General features: G+C 37.1%; 1 protein-coding gene across 1 annotated transcript in view; it reads right to left on the bottom strand.

Moving 5' to 3' along the window:
- Nucleotides 1–24,638, bottom strand: part of IQCK (IQ motif containing K) — a 37,302-nt gene that overhangs the window by 6,073 nt on the left and 6,591 nt on the right. The window contains exons 5-8 of the mRNA XM_040079085.1: nucleotides 22,223–22,275; nucleotides 22,032–22,109; nucleotides 13,032–13,116; nucleotides 7,160–7,271 (exon numbers count right to left, since the gene is read on the bottom strand). Coding sequence (XP_039935019.1) covers nucleotides 7,160–7,271; nucleotides 13,032–13,116; nucleotides 22,032–22,109; nucleotides 22,223–22,275 — 328 coding nt within the window. The remainder of the gene's footprint in view (nucleotides 1–7,159; nucleotides 7,272–13,031; nucleotides 13,117–22,031; nucleotides 22,110–22,222; nucleotides 22,276–24,638) is intronic.

Genomic DNA, 24,638 nt, shown 5'->3' with positions numbered 1-24,638 from the left:
GTGAAGTTACCTAATTTAAACTCCTGTGCAGACTAAAACAAAGCATCAGGTAGGAAAGCAGACTGTTACATTGGAAAAGACATCCTGGAGACTGATGCCACTGGGGGGGTTTCAAGGGAGTCAGGACAAGCAGCTCCTGTGTTCTGCAATCTGTCACCCCCTGCTTTCTGTTCTCTGAGTCGTATTTTAACACTGCACTAACAGCTCGTGGTCTTTCTTTCCCTGCCCCTATTCCCCCCTTCTTTTTTTTAACCAAGAGTCTCAAGTCTAGTTTTGCTGCAGGACTATTTGGAGGCTTTATTTTTCAGCCTTTTCTCCAGGCTTCTAATACATGCCACAGTTATAACTAGAAATTTGCGGTTTGCTTATCTAAATGGCTTACAAAAAACACCAGCAGCATTTTCAATAAAAATGCTCCAATTTTTTTCACTTTTAAGGTTAAAAGCAGAAAAAGGAAACAAGATTGCAGAACCCATGAAGAATTTCTCCTCTCCTTAAAAAAAACAAAAAAAAAAACAAAAAAAAACCAAAAAACCCAACAAACAAAAAATGTTTATATAATCACAGAGAAATCACCAAATTGCATGTCCTTTTTTTCCATTACAACAATTATTAACAATTGCAGAGTGAGGAGTGAAAATACAGCTTTGGTACTGGAGGATTAGTTCAGACTTGTGCTCACAGGCCCACTGCTGTGTCTGTGAAAGCACAGTTCAGAGGATCACGTGCTGCAGTTTATCTAAATTATCATCTTCCCTTTTTATTTTTTCAAACATTCCCAACGTAGTTTCAGAAATTAAATGTTACTGTAATCTTTATAAATTTTCAAAGATGTCTGAGCCCAGGGTGTGGACCAATAAACTGGATTCTGTATCATGAGTCTTATGACTTTTATCACTACATTCTCAGCTGTTAGTGCCAAGATTAAACTTTCAGAAACATCTCAAGCATTCTGAATTAGGCTTGATGAAAACCACCAGCACATACTCAGCCTTCGGTACTGCTTTGTTCTTTGATTTTCTTTTTTTGTTTCCTTAAAAAAAAATATTTTTAAGGTCTTCTTCTATGAAAGCCGAATTTTATGCAAATGCTTTTAAATCCAAAGCAATCCTATATATGCTCCCATTTTAAACCATTTTGATTGCACCACTTTTGGTTTCAGAAAGAAAAAAAAACCAAATACCTGTAAACACAGTCATGTTTTAAAAAAACAGAGATTTTTTTTAAGTACAGTGTCCTAGAGACAGCAAGCAGCCTTCCACTTTTAACCTGTTTCTATAGTTTAGTTTGAAACTAAATTATTAGGAAAAATACATTCAACATATAAGATCTTAATATATATGTATGTGTGTGTGTATATATATATAAATCTGTTATATAATATAAAATAATAGAAGTGTAAAACCACAGAATCTGAGGTCATTACTTACAAGAATTCCATTATGAGATTAATTAAAGAATTACAGCTGCAGTGAAAGGAGGGCAGATGAAATTAGAAACAAATTATTTTGTTTAAAATCTTCCTCAATTATTTCAACCACCCTTGGTGAAAGTGGCAGGGGGGGAAAAGAAATTCTCACATAAAACTGATTAATTCCTTATATTTTATAGGGCTGAATTTTCCTAAATAAAGCACAGAGATGCAGTCTTTAAGCAAACCCACTAGCTATTCAGACTATGCCTTTTCCTAATCCAACATTATTACCTGCAGTAATTTTAAATATTTTCTTAAGCCTAGTGTAAGATTTCCCATTTATAAATATATCCTCTTTTCAATATTTTCTTTGGGAAACGACTCAGTCCTACAAACATGCATGTGGTTGTAGCTTCATTTATGGCCCCAATAATAAGGAAGTTTATGGAATGAATTTAAAGAAGTTTCACAGTGTAGCCATTTTTTTTCTGGGTTCTGAATTTAACATTTTCCTCTTCTCCAATTAGTTTTGCTTTGATGTGAAGTGATTGCATACAGACATCCTTCAAAAGTATGCAGACTAGACTTCCCCTGTTCAGCTTAACTTGATATTAAGCTTTTGAATCCTTCCTCATGGTTCAGGTGCAGACACCACAGCTGTATGAGGAGTGAGTTACTGCATTTCTTTGCTTCTTGACACTGTGCATCTGTTCCTGCCCTAGCACCATAAATATGCAGCTTCTTCTCCCTTGTATCTCGTTCACATTTGCAAGGATTTTCCAGAACACCTCCATTTTGTGTTCCTCAGAGTATTATTGGATGCATCTTCCCAAGGGAAAAGATTATTGCCACGAAAGAGGTATTTTCAAAATCTCTCCAGATAGGTAAGTAATAACTTCTACTGCCAAAGGAAAAATACAGCTTGAAAATTGAATATAATGTAAAAGAATATTCCCTCCTGTATCTGGAAATCACCCCCCTCACCTGCTGTGAAGATTCCCTTCTGCCTTATTTTGATTTAACTACATTCTCCACACACTGTGCCTCCTCTGTTACACAAGTGCAAAGCCCAGGCTGTTGTTGATTTATAAGACCTGCCAGCTAATAAGGTCACAATTGGCATTGCCATAAACCCAGGAATATTTATTTCTTTTACTATTTTCCCTAAGAATACTGATTTTTAAAACTAAAATCTTACAAATTTTATGCAGAAAAGAAGAAGAACAAGTGAAAAATTCCCTTAGGACATAACAAAGCTGAAAGTACTGTTTGTGTAACAGCAGCAGAGTCCAACAGCAGAGAAGTAACCATTGCAACAGTGTCTTGGTCACATAAGAGATTAATGAAGATTTTGGTATTTTCATTAAAAAGTTTAAATATTTTTCAAATGCCTTTCATTGGAGGACAGACACTTTTTCATTTCCAGTGCTGTCCTATCAGTACTAAATCTGCACAGAACAGTTCTCAGAATCACAATCTGCTATTCACTCACATGCTCTGGAGGTTAAGTTTTAAATGACTGTATTTTCTGTAGAAAGCAAACAATTTTTTAATTCTGCAAAAAAATTCTGGAACAATTTTATCCCATCAGCTGTGCTATATTAGAGAAAATTCTTTCTCCCTTCAAGTCTAAAGCTGTGAGCCACTAAACTGAGTCTTAAGTGTGCTTATCTCTACATTTTCAGTCTGAAATTGTTCAGAGTAAGGACTGTCATACCTTAAATATAGATCATTTTGTGGAATGTAATTTTACACAGCAGTGGAGCAGTACAGCAAATAAAATGTCAGCCAAGAATGCTGTAGCTTTATGATCCTGGATATATGCTGAAAGAAACACACTTTTTCCTTTGCACTCAAAAAGAAATTTTGCCAGCATGTGCATTAAAAGAGGTCAACAGTCCTGCAAGGTGCTGTTAATGCACAAAGTAATTTTCGTGCAGTTTTCACACTTTCTATTCTAGAGCACTTTGAAAAACTAATAATAAAGAGTATAAAAGATGGACTGAGAGAAGACTAAAGAATTTTTCAGGAAGAAACAAAGGAGTTTAACATGCTGTGAAGCAGGGGGTAAACAAGGCACCACCGGAGCTCTGCCTACAAAGCACGCTGACCGTGTGGCCGTGCCCTCCCGGGGCACAGCAGCTCTCTGCCCCTGAGTGGCCATCACACGTGGGCACTGCTCCTTCCCTGGCTTCTGGTTCTTTGTTTCCCTTGCTGCGCATGGAAGGACTGTGCATTGCTGGTAAGTGAGTTTGCCAGGCTGATCCAGCAGAAAATCCTCCCCAGGGGCGGCGGAGCAGAGCGGAGGAGCCGTTCCTCGTCCAAGCCACGAGTGCCAAGGGCGGGAGGGTGGCAGCAGCTGCCTTTTAAATGGGGAAGTGGCTGGATCACCCCAGAAAAATGAGACTTTTGGTCTCTACTGGAAAAAGAAAAGATCCTCCAGAAGTATTTTGTTCTGGTGTAGTTTAATGAAAATTCAACTGCTTGTTTCAAAATTAATGGACAGGTTTTAACACACTGTCTGAAGCTTGAAAAATAAATGAAGAATTAATTTGGATTTGTTAATTACAATCAGTTTACATTTCTAATGTCTTCTTGCTATCTTTTTTTGACGTATCATACACAAACACCTTTTCATAAAATTATGTTTGTACCTAGAACATACCCTTGCAATAAGGTTTCATTGTGGTGAAAATCCCAACAAAGCAGACTCTGCCTGTTAGCTCACATTAACTGAGTCTTTGGCTGATATTTCCATGGAAGGTATGCTGATCTTTCTAGTAGAGTCAATAGAATCACATTACTGCTCGAGTCATCATTTTCTAAAAGCTATTTGGCAGCTCACCATTCATCCCCTACAGTTAGATTCAACACTGTTTACAGCATCTAATAAACAGAGTTAGTTATATACAAATTAAAGAGATCCTTCATTATTTTTCCTAATGTCATTATTTTTATAATAAAATTCTGTATCTACTTTAAAATGTTACTCTTTTTTCCTTTGCTCATGAATCTTAATGCTTTATTTTGAGATCTTAGTTTTTAGTAACAATACATGCTTTGTCTGCTTGATGCAAAAAGTTCGGCGGTTTAATTAAAGGGAATTAATTGAATTAACCAAATTAATGAATTCAGTTAAATCAAATGCCTAGAAAGACAAGGTTAAAAATAGTTGTGTTATGCTATTCATGATTGTGTGAGTGTTCACAATCCACTTCAGCACAAAGTCAGCTGGGTTGGATGGAATCCCTGTTAAAAGCAGTTAAACCAACCTTGCTGACTTCACAATGAAATAGGGTTTAACAACACTAATAAACAGCAGGATAATAACAGAAGAAAAAAAGCAGCTGAAGCACTAACAAAATGAGTTATGGCATCACAGCTGAGATTGATAATGAAAACCCCTGGACAGTAACTTCGCAAACTAGTACAGCTGTTTCCAAATAGCCATCTGCCTGGGCCCCAAGGCTATTTTATGTGGGGATATTCTTAAATTAACTTAGCAGAGCTCAGTTAAGAAATTACAGAAACAGTGTGATAATATTGAAAGTTGATATAAGCAATATAAATTTATACTGGTTTAAGAAAAAAAAATTGAAAAGGGGCAATTTTGCAACTCTCTTTGAAGTGGTGCAACAGCTATGTGTCCTAGAGTCCTAAAATAAATGATTTGATGACAGGAAAGCTCTGTGAGAGTGATTAAAAGGAAATTTGTTCTTCCTTTTGAAACAATTGGCAAAGGAAGTCTTATCACTACATAAGTCTCCAAAACAACTTAAGTACAGTCTATAGAAAGATTAAATTTCTTCAAACACAGGAGTTTTTTAATCAATTCAGCTGTCAAATGACACAGTCCACCTTTAGCCCCTATTTTTCTTCATTGCAGCATTCTGAGAATGGGTTCACCTTGTCCTCTGAAAGTGAACTTGTAATTTTCACCTGTAAGATTTTACATGCATGAAGACTGCAAACTATGACTGTGTAATCATCTAATATCATATTTATCCTTTTTCACATTGGTGTGTTGTGAATATATAGGTTTGTTTCTTAGAAGTGGGAAACGTGCATCTCTAACTTTTACTGGTATCATGGACAATGGAATGAGTGAAAAACATGTCTTGATGAGATGATTAAAATATTAACAAAAGGAAAACAGAGTCCAAGCCACAAACATTAAATTGCAATCACTTAAAAGGCATTAGCAAGCCTGCAAGGTCAAGCTCTATCATTATCTCCAGGAATGCAATTTTCCAACAATTAACACTGACAGAATTAACCATGTATTACAAAGAGAAAAAATCACCTTTTATGTCTTAAATTTATAATGAGAATAATTTTATGATAGGAAATTTGAATTCACTGTTTTCAGATACTTAAACCCAGATAGATCTGTGTTTTCTTTTAAAAGGAAAAGATGCCTACATTTTTTTACCAAGTCAACTCATAATAAACTGTAGTAGAGAGGCTATGAAATCCCACTTGAAGGAAAATTTGGTTGCTCTGCCAAAATTTTCTTTATGTGTCAGTCAAGTCTGCTGGAAAACAACTTAATGTCTCACTGATTTTATCTCTTCATCATTTTTGTGCACTGTTACTACTGTTACATGATTTAATCTTTTAGGTCCAAGCTACTAAACCCAAGAATTCTACTTCCCTTACTGCATATGAACACCTCATGTATACAAACACATATATAAACACAGATTTCCCTTGTTTTGATATATGATTTTTCATAGATAGCCTGATATTTCATAGATTAAAACTGCAACATAAATATAAATAAATGTTTGTAGAATCTACACAGCCCTTGTAACAAACTCCTGCCACCAAAAATTATCACTCTTACATAGCTCAGGGCAAAGGCTGGCCATGAGAGCACACCTGTGACACTGCCATCAGACTGGAGGGCACACAGTGCTGACTGCTCCATCATTTTCTCTCTCTTCAACACCTGAACACCACAACTGAATGAGCTCACACCTCCTCAGCTCCTGCCATGGGTGTGGAGGTCACTGCCCTGCATGGACTGAGTCAGCCCACAGAGGATGGGAAAATGCAGACTGCTTGAGGAGCCAGTGAATCCTGCATTAGCAGACAAAGAGGCTGGGCAAGTAATCATAATTTGATGATCATGATTATTTGTGTGCTTAAGTGAATGGTAACCTGACCCTCTCAGTAAAGCCTAGTCCACAAACAGGGCAAAAAAATAACACATTACAGTGCCAGTTCTTGAAGCAGTCTGGCCTTATTTTCCTTGGCAATTTTTTAGGTTGTTTGGGTTTGTTTTCTTTTTTTTTTTTTTTTTTTCAGATCTGTACAGGCTAAGTTCTGCTGCAAATGACTACAGGAAAGTGCCAATAGAATATTTACCAGAAATCACACAGTTCAGAAAAATTGTACTACAACCCATCTGGTAAAAATCAGCTTTACATGATGAGTAGCTGGTAGGTGTCTAATCCTGCCCTAGAAAATACTGTGCCAGCAAATTGTCATAGTTTTCTGAAACTATTGAGTTTAGGCCCTATATTGTATTTTTCACTACCACTTTCAGCTGCACATGCAACTCAAGTAGAATAAGTCTTGACTGTAAAGAAGCATCCAAGCATTTCCACCAGACATTGCCTTCTCTCTCGGGATTAGTGTCCTACTGTGTGGCCTATTTTTTAATACAACTCAAAGTATAAAAATTCAACACAATGTAAAACAAACCAACCAACCAAACGACCCACAATTTAATTCACTTACCTTTGGCTTCCTGTTTAGTCCAGAATTTTTTCACTACCTCAGTAATGTGCCTCTCCTCCCAGAGCTTCTTTTGCCACTGACGTAGCTCTTGTATTTCACTATCACAACGAACCTGTGAAAGTGGCATCAGAAAGGAAAACTGTAATTATATACCTTTGTGTTACCCAGGATGAGGATACAATTTTTTCCACAAAGCTGTGGCTGGGCAAATATGTGACAGCCATCCTCTCTGCTGGGCCTGAGGTAAAGGCAAAATCCCAGAGGTTTACAGCTTTCAGCTTACACAGAAATAAAATCCACAGAATTGACAAATCCAATTGAAAATATAAATATGTGTATTAGGGGATCACTTTGATTACTAAAAACTCCTGAGAATGAGATTGCAGTGGGATGCTAATTCTTTGAGTTAATTAAAATCTAAAGCCTTATGCTGAAGGGTATTAGTGCCTTTATAAAAGCATAATACTATAAAACCAACCCACTGACCAAAATAATAGAGCAGAAGAGGAGCATGAAGGGTCATACAGAAGAAAATTTATTCCATCAGCCTGATTCACACCTGCCATCAGCTGCAAATAGGCTGACTGGCAATCCCACCCACACAATTTTCACTAACAGCAGAGCCATTAATCTGTTATTTAAAGTAATTGGTCTGCATTACATGATATCTATTCTTTGTCAATCACCCCTTGAAAGGCATAATTCTGCTTCCACAAAAAAAAAAAAAAAATTACAACAGTCAAAGGCCTTGATTTCATTTAGATGTAAGTTGAATTTTTCTAGTATTGTTTTTGTACTGGCATAGTTCCTACTAACATAGATGTGAACCAGCTCTACATCAACAGCTTTTACCACTCTGCTACTTACACTTGTAAGCAGGATTTGATTAATTAGCAGTGTGTTGCCCGTTGTTGGCATTCACACAATTACTACCTCCAGTGCACAAGTGTCCTGAAGAACAGTGGAAAGGGACATGCCAGTATTACCTTACACTGGTGATTATTCTCTAGAGTCATACTCAAATTGTAATACAATTGTTTTAAAAATGCAGTTTCTGAGATTTGGAGTTTTTTTCCTAAATGTTACATATAAAAATGTCATTATGCTTCATTATTTGGAGAAGCTTGGCTGCCCCATCCCTGGCAGTGTCCAAGGCCAGGTGGGATGGGGCTCTGAGCAACCTGGTCTGGTGGAAGTGTCTCTGCCCACAGCAGCAGGAAAATGTTGGAAATGGATGATCTTTAAGTTCCCTTCCAACCCAAACACTGCCATGATTCTAAGATTCAATGTCCTAGTAATTCAGTCTGAAATGGAACAACATGGTAGAAACAAGCAGCAATAAGCTCAGTTTCTCCTGGACGCATTTTTGCTTGCAGGAAGATAACCACTTAGCTCCCTAGAAAATTTCTAAATAAAATGGTATTTATTGCATTCTTACAGGATATGGTGAAGAGTTTGCTCTGTGACTTGAACTCTATTATATGCTCTTCTCCTTAACACTCTGCTTTTCTCCCACTTTGCTAAGACACATACAGAGCGAAAGAGCCCGACTTAGTTTTCCACTAGTTATAAAAAACCCCAAACCTTAAAGAAAACAGTACAAATTATTTATCAAAAGTATTCTTTCCTCCCAGGATTTCTCCTCTGTGCTGCAACTGAGAATGCAATAAACAGTAGCTGAACTCCCATAGCAGTTTTCAATTCACTTAGGAGAAGATAACTTGCTGTTTCAGACAGTGCACTGGCAGAGCAGAAATACAATACAAGGTTACTTGATCAATAAAAACAGCCAAGACTTTTGCTCAGTGACTTGAGATCAGATACATCTTAGACCTCCAATAATATTCCATTATACTGATATAGTTCTGCAGTATCTTCTATAAAAGTTATAAGGACTTCTTACAAGGTTGCCATGAAATTTTAAAAATTAAAGAAGTCACAGCTACTAGTGACATCTTCAGCTATACAAAAAATAAAATAATATTCTATTAAATCCATCAAATACTATTTGCAAAAATAAAATATAATCTAAACACAGGATAATTTCTTTAGGCTGGCAAGAGATTTTTTTTCTTTTATGCAGCCATGTATGCTTTCATAAGCCAAAAAATTCCTTATTACATGGAGTCTGTTTGTTTGCATAGGAAAGGGTTAAGGAAATGCTTATGGGACAAAGGCATAAAAATGACAGTAGTAAAAGAGGCAGGGGGATAGAGAAATGAAAACATTTACAACTTTAGCTGTATTTTGGCTCATGACAGGGCCACAGTTGTCTCTGTATATTGAAAGTAAAGACAGTAATACTTAACAGTTAAAAGATAGAAGGCAAGTAGAGTAGATTCTGTATAGTCTCCCTAAGCAAATAACACAGTGACAATGCAGTGAAATACACAGGGAAATACAGAGTTCTGAGATAAAGGTAGAGTCAGATACTCAAATACTCCAAAGTCAGCATTAAATTCAAGCAGTAAAATGAGCTCCCAGAGCAAAGTGTCTTTTTAGAAAAGTGACCAAATAAAGGAAAAAAGAACACAGATATGCCACCTGCATTAAAACAGGTGACAGGAATGTAACAAAATATATTAAAAAGTTCCAAATATACTTAATAGATTATAGTTCAGCATAGTTATAATGTAGTTCAGCATACTGGTAATTCCTTAGAAAGTTCTGCTGTTTTGAAGCCAGAGTGCAATGCTAACGTGATGAAAAAGCCATGACTTAGCAGCAAAATCTCCAGGTAAATAAAGAGAGAGTCAAGACTTGTCCAAAAAACTGACACACCTCTCCTGCAGACCAGCCCTGCCTGAAGCCCTGGAGGTGCCTTAGCTTTGAAGGGAGAGTTCACTCCTACACTTGCTGTAAATAACAGTGAGTATTTGTGTGACCTTCTGGGTTTAAGCCTTTGCTGGTAGCCACAGCTTGCTGGAAAGCAATATAAACTGTGATAGCAAAAGCACAACTACACTTTGCAAGATACAAAGCAAAATTGAAGCATTTTTATCTTCAGCTTTTGCTCAAAGGATGTGAGTGCATAAAGTGCACTGAATATTTACATAATGCTGGCCAATTTCAACTCTAAGATACTACAAGATTTAGTCAAATCCCCCATGTTTTCAGTGCTAGGTGAGAACATGTAGCACAACAGATAAGGATAACACAAAAGGTTTACCCACAGACATCAGAGGAAATTCTATTAATAAAAAATCTATGTTAGTCTAGAATAGTTATGCAAATTTTAGAGATTAAAAAGACCTCATTAAAAAAATGGCACTAAGCAAAGATCCTGCAGTAGGCGGGTGAAGGAATATATCATCTTTTGTTGGAAAAGTGCCTGGAAAATTGACACCTAGCTGAATACTGCCTTGGCCCGTGACTGATGAATGGAACCTCAATAAAAAAGTGAAAGTGAAAAGGAAGAATTCTGATGACAGAGCTGTCTCAAGTCTTACTTGAGTGCTCCTCCTGGCCCTCAAAGAGCCCTCTCAAGATGCTGTTATCCTTTCTGTGACCTCCTCAGAGAACTCAGCAGTTGAATTTTCCACTGCTCTTTGTTCTGGAATTCAGTTCTTGATTAAACATGAAATAATTGTCAGTGCCCATCAATGTCTTTGTATGAAAGATTGCAGCAAGGACTTGGTTAATGGCAACCATTATTACTACAATAATTAAACAAGTGTTTTTCTGAAATCTGCTGCAGATAAGGATGAATTTACTGTTTTGATCATGTTCTATTATCAGAGTTCTCAAAATTCTGAGAGCTTCTAGAGCTCCTATAGCTTCTTTTCCCCCTTTACATAGAAAAACCTTTATTGCCTGATCCATTTTTGCATTTTTTGCCATGTGTTTTTTATACTGGCATGCTCAGACAGCTGGAGGTAGCAGAAACAAGTGAAGGATCAAGACAAGAACATGATGCTCAGTCAGTTATATAACTAGATAAACTCTACTGCCTAAGTCAATTTGGCCAACAAAAAACCTCAAAAAATGGTCTGAGTCCATAGAAGATGTGTCTCAGAAGAGCAAGGATGAAGTACCCTGTCTCTCCATCACAGTGTCACATATCTGTGTGCTCACGTTTAGTTACCCAGTATTATCACACCGTGTCAATTTTTATTTCACAAGCAGTATTTTCAAAGTTCTAAATCCTCTGAATTATAAAACACGGTTTAATGAAAAACTTCAGAAAATAGTTTAAAATTTTGACACAATAATATCTTTAGAATGCAAAAAGGCATTCTTTTTAAGTATTCAGTTATTATCAGCATTAACATTAAATCAGTGTTAGCTGACTGAGTTATTTATTTTAAAAGCAAATAATCTGAATTCTTTGGTAATTTTTCGTAACATACTTATCATTAATATGATGAAATCCCATTTAAGTTTAGTGTTCTTTTAATCTGCAAGCCCAAGGGATAACACATTGCCCTACGTAGTAATTTGCTACCAATGATTTTTATTTTATATTCTGATTGCAATTTTTAATTTTTAGAACTCCATGTTCTTTCACCTCCAAAAAGGTAAAACATTAATAGCTAATTTTATAGCCTGAATTATTTTTTTGTGTCTCCTACCTTTTACAGCTAGAGTTTCTCTCTCATTTCTGGGAGTTGGTTTAGAATGATAAATACCCGTGTGAAAATCCTGAAGTTCATCTATACAAGGAAGGATTGTGCCCTTCAGAGAAGCAGAAGATATCTGAGCAACCTTGCGGTGTTCAGCAAACATAACTGTTATTGGATAATGGTTGCCTCCACTGTAAGGATGCCTGCAGGGATACTGTCAGTGCTAATTAATGTTAGTGTCAATGCTGTCTCTGCTTAAAAAAAGAAAAAGAAAGGAAAACAAAGAAGCAGAAAGTCACAAAAATCCATCAGTCAAGAAGAACATTTCAAGGTATTTCGCTGTCTTTGGCTGCACAGCACATTATAGAGCCACTTGTATATTCATGCTTGTTAAAAATAGTAAAGAACTTAATAGAGAGTGTTTTATACTGATTGTTATTTAAAGAACACCTGACATCCAGAGATGTCTCCCTGTCCATCACAACAAAATTGCTGCTATATCTGGAGGGTACTTAGAAGCTTAAGTTTTGATAAAGGAAGTCAAAGATATTTCTCCATCCCCAAATTCACCTGAATTTGAAGTCCATTTCTTCCTGAGGTGTGAAGGTATTAGAGCTTTAAAAATATATATTTGACAGAACGTGTTCAGGATTTTCAAAATAATTTATTTAGCATCCTAGGATTAGCATGGCTGTTACCCTCCAAAATAATAGCACTGGACAATTTTCTTTGCATTTATTTTATGCACCTTGCTCTTCCCCCTTAAACTGGGAATGGCACTAGTGCGGTGTTACTAGTATGCCTCACAACATCTGCTTGTCATTTTGTTTCCCTTTTCCTTGAATAACAGCCTCATGCCTCTCACAAATCCCATCTCATTCTCAATTCCTTGTCATTTCTTTCTGTATGCTTTTATTTCTCAACAGACCTCACCAATCCTCCTCGTGCATCTCCACACTCACTCACATATCCCTGCACGAAGTGTTATACTCCATCCTTGAGAACTACCCAAAGCAATTTTCAGTTAAAGAAAGAAAATTGTTCAGTGTTAATTGTACTTTGGAAAATCAAATTTCTGTGGATTTTTTGTTGTTGAGGAAAACAGTAAGATTACATCAGCATAAATGCCTGTGAAAAAAATTGTAGTCACTAGGCATAAGGCAGAGCAACATCCAAAGCCAATGAACCATAGGGGTCTCAGCAGCTATTTATAGTATCCCCTACTTAAAATTTATGTAAGGATTTTCCCTGGGGCCTTCACAGTCCTACAGTTTTCAACATCAAGCAAAATAATTATAGATTACTCTTACCCGATAACCTCTCCAGAAGGACTGAATTAGTATGCTTGCTTCTTCTTCTGATAGAAGCAGAGATAGAGGAATTGGTGGTCTAGGACTTAAAAAAAATTTTTTTTTAAAACACTCAGCCTGTAAATGTAAAATACTTTTTTTCCTAACAGTATATTTTATCAAAAATAGAAATGTTCAGGAGCCTCGAAGACACAATTTCTTATTGCTCTGAAAACAAAATGCACAAAGACTATTTCTTTTACAAATACATTGTTATATACACTACATTAATTCCTTCTTAAAACAATAATATACAAACGGCACAGGAAGAACAGGCATCTTTCTTACCCTTCCACATGTATTTCAAACTGCCCTATTATGGTAGGGTTTGAGGTGGCAGTGGGAGGTGGGCAAGGGAAGCAGGCTGACATTTGTAAAGCAGGGAAGGTTTTAGTGTGTGTGCAACAATGAACAGACTTATGATGTAAATGTTTATTACATGAAATAGAATATAAACATATCTTAGCACATTCGTTTACATTATGGTGTCACTTTAAATTAAAACGTGCTGGAAAATAATGATTATCATCTCTGCATAGCGTGAATCCGTGTTTAGAAATGTCTAAACAAGTTCTTAAAATGCTGAAATTTTACTTTTGATACCATATACACTTTTTTTTTGGTGATAAAAGAATGTAGTACATTTGTGAACTCAGCCATTTCAGCCAAAATATACAGTAGATCGAAAACATATTTGGTGATTCTGTTGCTACCAATTCTAATGAGAACAAGATAGTAATTAAATTCAGCCGTCACTAAAATTTTAAATTCAGCAAAATCTCAAATGACTGTATCAAACCTTGCTCCTGAAAAGCCATTTCCTATGGGGTGTTGATTTATTTCTCAGACAGAATGATAAAAAATCATCCATTGGAAAGGACAAAACAAAATTTGTTTCTATACTGTCTTTTATAAGAAATGTAATTTGTGGCCAATGAACTACAGGGTAATAACACTGCAACTCATGAAAATCCCAGTTCTGAAGAGAAGCTTTGGCACAGCATTGGAATGGCTGCCAAGAGCCACTCTCCCTGCATGGGGAACAGACTGAACACAGCCTTGACTTGGAAGAACGCAACATGAGGAACTTGGATGCAGAACCCACCTACAGACACACGCAGCCCATGCAGGAACATGATCTCCAGTATTTATATTATACAGACACACTGCAAAGCCCATCAATAACAAGCTACTTATTTATGCAGGCTTACATTTTCTGGCTAAAATGCTGCAGTTTCTTTGGGAAATTTATTTATGGCATATTACAGCCCAAGCTAGGAAGCTTGACAGCTTCCATTTTCCTTTCACTTAATTTCATTCATATTAGTCTCTGCCCTAGTAAGCTTCCTATGCTCTCTGATGTCTTTCTCTTAGGGCTTGTCTTCACTGCAGGAGAATTTCAACTTGGAGCACAGCCTTTCCTCTTATCTAATGCTAAACTGACTCCACCGTTTTAGTCTGTGTACTCAGCTAAATTGGTCTCATCATCATGTCAGCTGGGTTTTGGCCTACATTTATTTTAATGTGAAGTAAAGCCTTGGTCTGTTTGGAAAAGTCGAAATAAGGCAAAAATAAAAAGCGGTCTCTCCGTTGAGCTAAACTGTCTTAGCTCTGTGAACATTAATTAGCATTTCTCCTGCTCAGGGGAAATCATAAGTGCTGGACAAGCAAGGCTTCCTGAGATAACAGCTTCTCATAATCAGACCTAAAAATCTGAAGTTGGACTGTGCTGGTTTCCCTGATAAGCTTTCATCCTCTGTTCTATTTTAGATCTTTTTGAAAACCACAACTTAGGGAAAATCACAGGAAGACCTACATATTTTACAGCAGTTATATCAAAGACACTGAACCTTCTCTAAGAATAAGTACATCTCCAAAGAACAACTTGAGATTTCTCCCAGCCTGCAAGGTCAACCCTAGCATTTCTTTGCTTTCATTTGCAAATTATAAAAATGTCTAGCTTATAATCCAATACTAAAACTGAGAAAGCAATATAAAAAGTCAAGCAAGAACAGGGATTAATTTTTAGTATGACAGTCACTGGCAGATATCAATCCTTTCAACGGCACAGCTTTAAAGACCAGAAGTCAGGTCCCCAGTCTGGTCTAAGGGAATAAATGGAGAATATTCACAATTGTCTGCAGGTCAAATAAAAATAGGATCTGAGCAGATGCAATCACCCCTCAGCAGGGAAGGAGGGCAAGAGGAGTCTGTCATTTGTGGCGGAAGACAGCTGTATGCCTCCAAGATGCAAACTGACAGTAAAATGTACACTAACTACATTCTGCTTATTTAGTCCTTGATTATTCACGATCTTAAAAGCCCACATATGAAACAGTGATATCTATTTAGATATACATATATTGTTTAACTTAAGTTGCACCTGTAAAAGAGCATCAGAAAAATCATTTTTCTTAAGTATTTTATTTTACCAAATCGGCATAAAGCAGACACTGACCAAAGTCAAATTCCAGAAACAAGTTTCTCGCTTTCTGAGCAAACTTGTACAGATCTCAATTCTGTGAGATATTCACTACTTATATGACATTATGCAAGTAGAATTTTGCACCCAGAAGATACAAAACAGTCTTGCATTAAATAAATGTACAAGGCATGGAAAAAGGTTCTTAATGAAGACACATATCTGATTTCCTCATGGACAGAAGCTGGGGGTCTCAATGAATTCTGAAAAAGGGAGGAAAAGAGTGCCTCCATTATCTTGTCTCCAAAAGAGACAAAATAATTTCTGGGAGTTCATAGTCACAGTGATGGGCACTGAATTCAAGCAGTATTTACACACAGTAATGCCCAGAAACTCTGATTGCCTTCACATTCCCAATCTGCCTTACAAATAGGCCTGATTCCTGCCTTGGAAACAAAATATAAGAAAAAAATCAAGAAAATTTTCAGTACGTCTAATTCAGGGTTTTGTAATGGCTCTTCCTGTTCCAATCTGTTCCTGTCAGTAGCTGACAACCCCCACATTGAAGCAGCAGCCCTAGAGCCAGGTGCCTGCAGAGAGCAGCAGTGCCTGGGGCTCGTGGTGTGCAGGTGAGAGTGGAATCTCCAGGTGCAGTCACAGAACGGCCTGGCTTTCTCTCTGCTTTTAGAAAGCTCTTCTCTAGAAATACTGAAGCAACTCTAATGAAAAGGATGAGCCCTCCTAAGTTTCAACACAATGGTCACAGCCACATTCACTTCACCTTTAGTTTGACTGTGATGGTTATTGTTCTTGAATATTTACATCATGTATGAACACAGGCAATGACAGAGTCACTGAAAAATTCATAATCTAGAACAGACCAAAGAATAGGGGTAAATATAAGACACACAAGTAAATGACCATGGTGATCGCATGGCTTTTTAAAAAATGATTCTGAGAAAGTCTTTGTTTTGGGAAATTCTCAAAAAAATCACATGCTGGTCTGAACAACCAAAAAAACTCTCCCGGAAATTTCTCAGAGTAGTTATCTTTTGTATTTCATAGAATCTAGAAACACTACAGCAATAGCTGCCTTCTTTAGGTCTTTCCCACATGCCTACCTAGATCTCCAAAAGTGTGCAATAATGAAAAAGTATTGTTTTGATTCAAAATAAATGCCTCCAAAATCTCTGCTTATAAATACTACTAAGGTCATTTACCCAAAAAGCAGGAAAATGGTGGTTCATAAGCAATTAGACACTGAAGTACTGATTCATCTGACCTGGTATTTAAAATCAATTATATATATTGATCAAATATTACACAGGCACTGTATAAGCCTCTCAGTTTTCCAGGGAAATATTCCCACAGACACTTGACAAAAATACTCTGGAACATTTTCACAGGTCAAACATTTTCAATATTAATACAACTATTCCACAGTCAGAAATAAATTCCTAATCACTAGGGGTTTTTTGCAACAATCTAAATGAACTAGAATAAGATTATTAGTATTTGAGGAAAAAACCCCTTACAATATACAAGAAAACATTTTAGTGCATTATATGGAGAGTACCTTTTTGCAGGACAGTAAATGTAGGAATAACCAAATTTAAACTTCCTAAAAGAGGAACTGAAACCAAGTAGACATATTAAAGTGTGACTCCTGCTAACCAGAGCTCTTCTTCTCTATCATCTTGTCCAAATAAAAGTTCCTTTATACTGTCAATAGCAAATTGAATTAAAAAATATTATAAATACATTTGAGTGTTATCAAAGGGACCACAGTGATAATATGCATTCAACTTTTAAAAACATACCAACTATTTATAGACTCGCTCATCTATTTATAATAAAGAAAAGACATGATAAAAAGACAAGACAGTGTGGAACTAACATGAGAAAGTTATTATGTGGAGAGACAGAGTCATGTAACCAACAGGAGACTGAGGCAGAACAGGTGATTTGTAACAAGAATGTCAGAGGAATTAGAAGAAGCACAGCAAGAAGTCTTTGTAATGAGAACATGCCAAAAAATAGCAGAGCAAGAATCCTTTGTCTTCAGTTCTGTCTGAAAATCGCAGTGGATTTCTTGCCTCAATACGCTCTCCTTGGGAGGACGTGCCCATTTTAATGCTCCAGCTCAGCTCTCCTGTGCTTGCATACTTGCTACATATTTTGGAAGTCACAAAGCATTGCCTCAGCTTTCTCTCTCGTAGGACCAATATTTATGTAGTCTGTGAGAGTGTTTGTGGGCCTGGACTGAAGGAAAGCAAACATGGACCTATTCCAAAGGCCATTCATGTCAACGGGAAAATTTCCATCTATGTTTGTGTACTTTAGGTCAGACTTTGTATGCCGAAAACATGGAAAGCTCCCCTTAGTGCTCCAATAGCAACATTAGGAACATGTCACAAAGCACTAATAAGTTTTCAGTTTTCTCATTGACCTTTACATAAATTAAAGCATTTTTTACTGCACCAGATATTACAGCCATAAAACCTTCAACCCCATAAAGCACCATTACAAAATATAAATATTTTACACAGAAAATTTCTCCAGTCTTTTAACATACAGTTTTTAAGTTAAAAAATTCTCCTTCGTTAACTTCAGTTCTGCCACATCAGTTGAATGGCAATTTTTACTTGGAAACACACAGAATAACATACATGGAGATGCATTTGTTGCGCCTTCTGTTATTACAATAAAATGTTATTTAAAGCTCAAATTATTAAAGAAAATAAAAGAAGAAAATATAAGGCAAGTCAAGCATCCTCCAAACATGGCTGGTTTAGACACAAACCAATGAAATACGGCAGTGTGCAGCAAGCACAGCCTGTAGGAACTGGGCATGTTATGGAAAGAAAAAAAATCAGTCACCCATGCAAAATTACCCCTACTGGCCATCTGAGAGCCGACAATGAAGTCAACTGTAAAGGCAGCTGAGACCAGCAGACTTCACCCAATTAAAATATCTGGGGGAGGCAGAAAAAATAATCAATGTGTATGTATGTGTATACAGATATCTGGCAAAAAGCCACCACCCCAAATTTAGTAATCGTTTGTATCTTAGCTGCCCACTTCAGTAAAGCCAGGATAAAAGTTATTTTCTGTGTCTGTACACTTGTTTTGGTACACACAGATTAAACCAGGAAATGTGTCCTTTATCTCTAATAAAAAAGAAGGAAATGCAGATTAAAAAAATCCTGCAAATTATTTTTTAGCTGAACTTCAAAAGCCAGGAAATCCTTATGCTTGTTCCAAATGTAGGTGCATATACCATATACTGCTCTCTCTCACTGGATGTAAGGTCAAGGGTTATGCTGAACAATGCTGTCATATTATTAAGTTTACATGACAGACTTCTATAATATCACTGGTTTTCAGAGCAGGGGAACAGTGTTTTATGGGTTCCTTCATATTTCTTTCATTAATTGCTAAAGAAGGTTGGGAAATGATGCTGCCATGTTACTCAGACCGGCTTTGCCAGAAAAGTAAAATTTCACAGGGATCAGAGCATAATCAGAGCTCACTGACTTTCCCTGGCCCCGATTCAGTACACAGAGCTTGGTTACTTTCAACTGAGCTTCAGTGCTGTTCAACCAGAAACACCACTGGAAAATGCTGACAAAAGGCAACTGTGGTGCTCATTAGCATATTTATAGGATTACAAAACATTCACAGCTCTAATTCTATTTCCTTTACCTGGTTCTATCAGCAGCCTCGAATGGAGGAACAGGTACATCAGTTTGTATCTCAGCAAGTGCCCAACAAACGTGTGCTGGGGTTGTGTTCAGACTCCACTTCCCTGCCCTCTGCAAGGTGCAGCTGTCCTTTTAGGCAGCAGAAATGTCTGGCATGTGATCTGGAGATTACCAGTCAGCACTGAAGCTGCTCCCTCTATTGCTTTTGAAATCTGCTTGTGGAATTGAAGATTCCCAAGGGATATAATATTTTGTCAGCACTACTGGTAACGTACAGAACTCAGTGGAAGACAAGGTACCTACACAAAGATGTCACAGCAATTATTACACTAAACCTGGCAACAAAGTCGAATTTTACCAGCTCCTTCACCTGCAATAACTAGGTTTTGAAGGTACAAGGTTTGCATTTAAAATTCTGAAAACTGATGCAGCATTTAGGTGTCCTTATTAGGGAAAAGTAGGCTGCAAGATCTCGTTTAGAAATGCAGTGCACAGAAAGTGAAGCTCATAAGACTGTGGCTTTGACTATTCTTAAAAAAATTTTTAAAAAGTGAGCTTCAAAGAAGAAACTGGAGGCACTGGAGGAGAGCCAAAAAAGTCACACTCAAGTATGGAATATTTTTTAAAAAGCTGGATCTCTGATAGAACAAAAACAATATTCCTCTGGGGTTTTTCTGTTTTGGTGGTTTTTGTTGGGTTTTTTTAAGCATTAAGACTGCTTGGCACTGATAAATCCATCTAAACAGCTGGCATAAGAATGTTTCCCATCAAAATTTGACCAGCACTTTTTAGTATATTGTCTCATATATTCTTAATCCTGTTAAAAAAATGAAAACTCCTTTAAAAATAGAAATGGAAATAAAAATCATAGCATCAATCAAGTGTGATAGCTGGAAGGATATAATAATAAACTATTTATGACATACCCAGGATATAATAATAAATTCTTTTCTTTTTATTATTTTTTAACATTTCAGCCTTTCACTTCGCTAGAATAATATTTACTTCAGAAGCAGCATTTTTTAAATCTGTAATTTTAGGATAATCTCATTAAAAGTAGTTATTTAAAAATAATTTTAATAATTATTATTTTAAAGGCCTACTTTTTTAGAGGATTTAAGCTGAAGTGTATCAACTGAAGCAGGACTCTTGACACTCCAGTGTCCTTGTGGAGCTGTCACTACGTTATTTAGGAGCACCACTGCTAACAGAAGCTCTGAGTCATTCAGGCTGTGATTCCACAGTGTATTTCTCTTGTTGGCAGAGCTGACTTAGGCAGTTCCTGCCACCACCTCTCTATCTTAGCAGCTCATTTGTTCTATTCACCTTGCCCTGAGCCCTTCATTTAAATCCTTTGTTTGTGCCAATACACAGGTTTGCCACTCTCCAAGGTGAAGCAGATTGGAGAAATTATCTGTTGTAAATAGCTGTACAAACCCTCCTCACATGTTTTGGCAGAGAGATTCCTAACTCAGAGTAGGGCCCTGATCAGAATAATCAAGCACAACAGACAAGGTGGTGTTAGGGTGCGACAAGCAGGGGTGAAGAACAGGAGAGAGCAGGGAACGTTTTGTTCAGCTTTACCTCCAAGAGAAACGTTTGTAAAACCGTGATCTTTGAGATTTTATCTTTGGTACAAACATCCATCCTCACAAACCGGTATCAAAACTGCCTTACTGGCCAAGGGCTCTTCTGTGTGCTTGAGAAATGGGTACAACAGCCAGGCTGCAGCTCATGCTCACTTTACAAAGCACTCAACCACAGCCTTAAATGGGCATCGTGTTGGCAAGAACTGTGTTTGACAGAAGGAAACAGAAGTGTCCCACCAGAGGCAGGTTTGAACAGCAGGGGCAGGACAGAGCCATGGCTGCAGGTGTCGGAGATGAGATGGATGGATCATTCTCCAAAGGGGGCTGGTACTGCAGAAATGTCCTGCACAACTCTGACCACATGAGCACCTCTCAGGGAATCAAAGTTAACCCTTTGGACACAACTACCAGCTTATCCACAAAGACCTGTGATAAGGAGCTTTCCTCTTGTCCCACTGGTGTCTCAAGGTTTCAAGTCAAGAACTGAAAAAAGCTCAAGTTCCACTTACATCACATAACAAAGTAAATATATCTACAAAGATATTAATATCTATGTTTTCACCAATTACCAATCCAGATTCCAGTTAAGTTTTCAAGTTGAAAATTTTCTTTAAAATCTGACCTCTGCTAGTTTCTTATTCCCTCACTGTGGACTAATCCTTTGCTTTTCTCACAGAGCAGCTATATTTTAAAGTACATGCAGTTTCAAGGACAGTAGCATTTCTTTCAAAACTATTTTGCTGCTTGGTTCTACAAAAATAACATGGAATATATGATGGAGGCTGCTAAAAACAAGTGCTCATTTCTCAAAGTCATAAATGTGCAGAAATACATCCTGACACCAAGGATTGTTACAGGTATTTCAAAAGCAGTTGCTTAGAGTTAGAGAAGAATCTCTTGACTATACTCTTGAAGATTTCCACAGGTGGAAGCAGCACTGAAAACATTGCTTTACTCCTTAGTACAAAGATGTTCATAATACTACCAGACTATTCAAATGTCCTGCATTCTACAATTAAAATGTTTAGGAATTCAAAATTAATTTATCTGTGAAAAATTCTGGTACAAAACCTTGTAAGTAATACTCCAGCCAGTTAGAAACTATCACATAGTTCTTTGTTGCACACAGTAAAGGGCATTTTTGAGGGCTCAGCTGCAACACATTGAGGCTGTATTACTTTTTTGGGATAGCAGGGGCAAAAGAATAAAAGCAGAAAAGATAATTCTGAGTACTGCAATAACTTACTGGTCCTTTAGCCAGTCCTTAACAAAAGGAATGGAAAACAATTCTGTGAATGACTCATCTTTCCTCTCTGGATTATTGCTAAAGAAAAAGGAAAACAACTCATATTAATTTAAATTTCAGCTATTCAATTTGCAAATTAGTGCCTTGGAATCACTGAACATACTTAGTAGCAAAAAACATGATTAACTTACTTGTATAACCACTCAGTTAGGAAATCAGAGGGAATAAATTTGGTTCTTTTTCCCTAAAGAAAGAAGATAGTTTCAAATTATTTATTATCTTTGGATTGATCATATGTTTAATTGACTGCTTTTATTAAATAAAATATACAGTACATTACTCTGTCTACTCTTTATTGCTACTGCCAACAGTCAGTGGCTCAGCCAAAATTTTAGAAATTTTGTGGAATGATTTCAAAACAAACTATGAGTGAGAAAATTCTACATATATTATCTTGATATTTGCCGCAGTATATCCAGAACAAAGATCTCTGAATGGTCTCTAAGTGGCAATGTCGTTGTGAAGAAATTAACAGAACTCATTCACACATGAAAATACGTTGCAAATTCCTTGCCATTTTGTTTCAAGTTCTATTATCATACTCAAAATACTTCATTTCTTCCAAAACACAGAAGGAACATTGATTGGATATTGTTTCCTCCTGCATGGAACCAGCTTGAAGACGTTGTGAATACACACAGGCAAGTATTGTATGGCTGCTCTGACCAAATCATCTGCTGGGTGGTCCAGAAAGAAAAGCAAAACCAAAGGAAGGCTTTTGTCTGGCCAGAGAAACCATGGACATTACATAGAACCAGGTAAAAAGTTCAAAACCTGGAGCTCCACAGCAAAACATTTGTGCCGTTTGCTCCCAGCTCTCAATCTTAACCAGCAAAGAGAATTTTGCAAAATGTTTTGCAGCAGGTTATCCTTAGGGACTCACGCAGCCAGTACCACAGCCAGCCATTCAGAGCCTGAATTTGATAAAGCCAGAATGAATTAGGGAATCCCTTTTTTTTTTTTTTTTTTTTTTTTAAGGATTTCCTCTCCACGTTCCATCTTGACAGACTGAATGTATAAATGAGTACAGGTGCTCATTCTGCTTATCACAAAGCACAGTAACCATAATGCGGAGAATAGCACATGGAGTTCTGGTTGGAATAACAGAAGAGCTTGATCAGTGTCTTCAGAACCTCTCTGACATGAGATCTGTTCTGGATGCACACAGTCAGAGCAAACCCTAAAAACACTGAGCCCCTGCAGCCCCGTGCTTCACCACAACAGCAGCCACTGAGCTGAAAGCAAGCCGAGCTCCCATCCCAACACTCACCCTGTCAAACAGGAGATTCAGCTGTAATAATTGCTTCTTAGGAAAACAGTCACACTGGTCAAATGCTTTTGGGAAAATGCTTAATGTCACAAAAGGGGCTGAAGTCTTGATAAAGATATAATAAGTTAAGATACTACCACCACTAGCTGAGGAAAACACAATAAACATGTAATTGAAAATCTAATGCGTGAAAATGACTTTGTTCTGTGCGTTATCCTCAGATGTGAACAGAGAGGCAGGAAAAAACTGCTCAGCATAGCATAATTCTTTCAGTTCATGGTATATGTCACAATTTGGGGGTCAGCCACAGGTGAAGTGGAACATTGTGTGAGGTGCTGACAGCCCAGGGAAGAACACAGGGCAGTCACGTAGCTGAGGGATGAAAAAGGTGAAGTTTAGTGCTGGACTGCAGGATACCTACAGGGTTCCCAGGAAAGCTTTTAATTTTCTAAGAGAATCTTACCCTTGGTAGAAATACAGTCTGACCCCAACAGGAAAAAAAAAAAAAAATAGCAGAAGAATAGAAAATAGATGAGATCATCATAAAATAATTATTAATCTGGAGCCATATGTCCCTTTATGATCTGTTTTGGGACAACCAAAGCTTTGGGGTTCAGGTAGGGCTTCATTAAGTGCTTGGCTGGGAAGAAACACAGCTCCTTGTGCAATTTTCACACTTATGCTAATTCCAAACGCTGTTCCAAGAAGCCAAACACCTGAACATTTAAGAGACCAAAACCTTCACTGCAGAGCTTTCTATGAGTCACTTCAGATGTTAAATGGACAAATCTTGACTTGCACAGAATCTGTAAGCAGGCTATTCTCAATCACAGGATGAAAATGGGTTCCATTACTTAGGGAATTTTTTCAGAGAATAAATTCTACACTTTGACAACAAAATTCAATTTAATCTAGAAGTTGTAATTTAATCTGTTTTAAGTAAATTGCTTTCCCTTTGCAATGGGAAAAAATGATAAGAACAGGGTTGTCAAAACAGCCATCATCAAAGGAATCAAATTCATCTTGTTTTATCCTTGTTAGAGGCAGTGAACTTAGCAGAGAGGAATTCAATCAAGCTGAATATTTTTTTATTTTATTTTATTTGCCAGGAAACAGTTTATTTTGCTAGCGAATTAAATCATTACTTGCACAGCAGTCAACATTTATAGAGGGAAAAAATTACATAAATTGACCTGCCTTTGACACATTCCTCCTATGCTGCATGAATCCGGATAAAAAACAGGAAATATCTGTACAATGTGCATTGTTAACCTGCA

This window comes from Hirundo rustica, chromosome 15, assembly GCF_015227805.2.
Source record: "Hirundo rustica isolate bHirRus1 chromosome 15, bHirRus1.pri.v3, whole genome shotgun sequence".
Lineage (NCBI taxonomy): Eukaryota > Metazoa > Chordata > Aves > Passeriformes > Hirundinidae > Hirundo > Hirundo rustica.
This window is presented reverse-complemented; position numbering and strand designations above follow the sequence as displayed.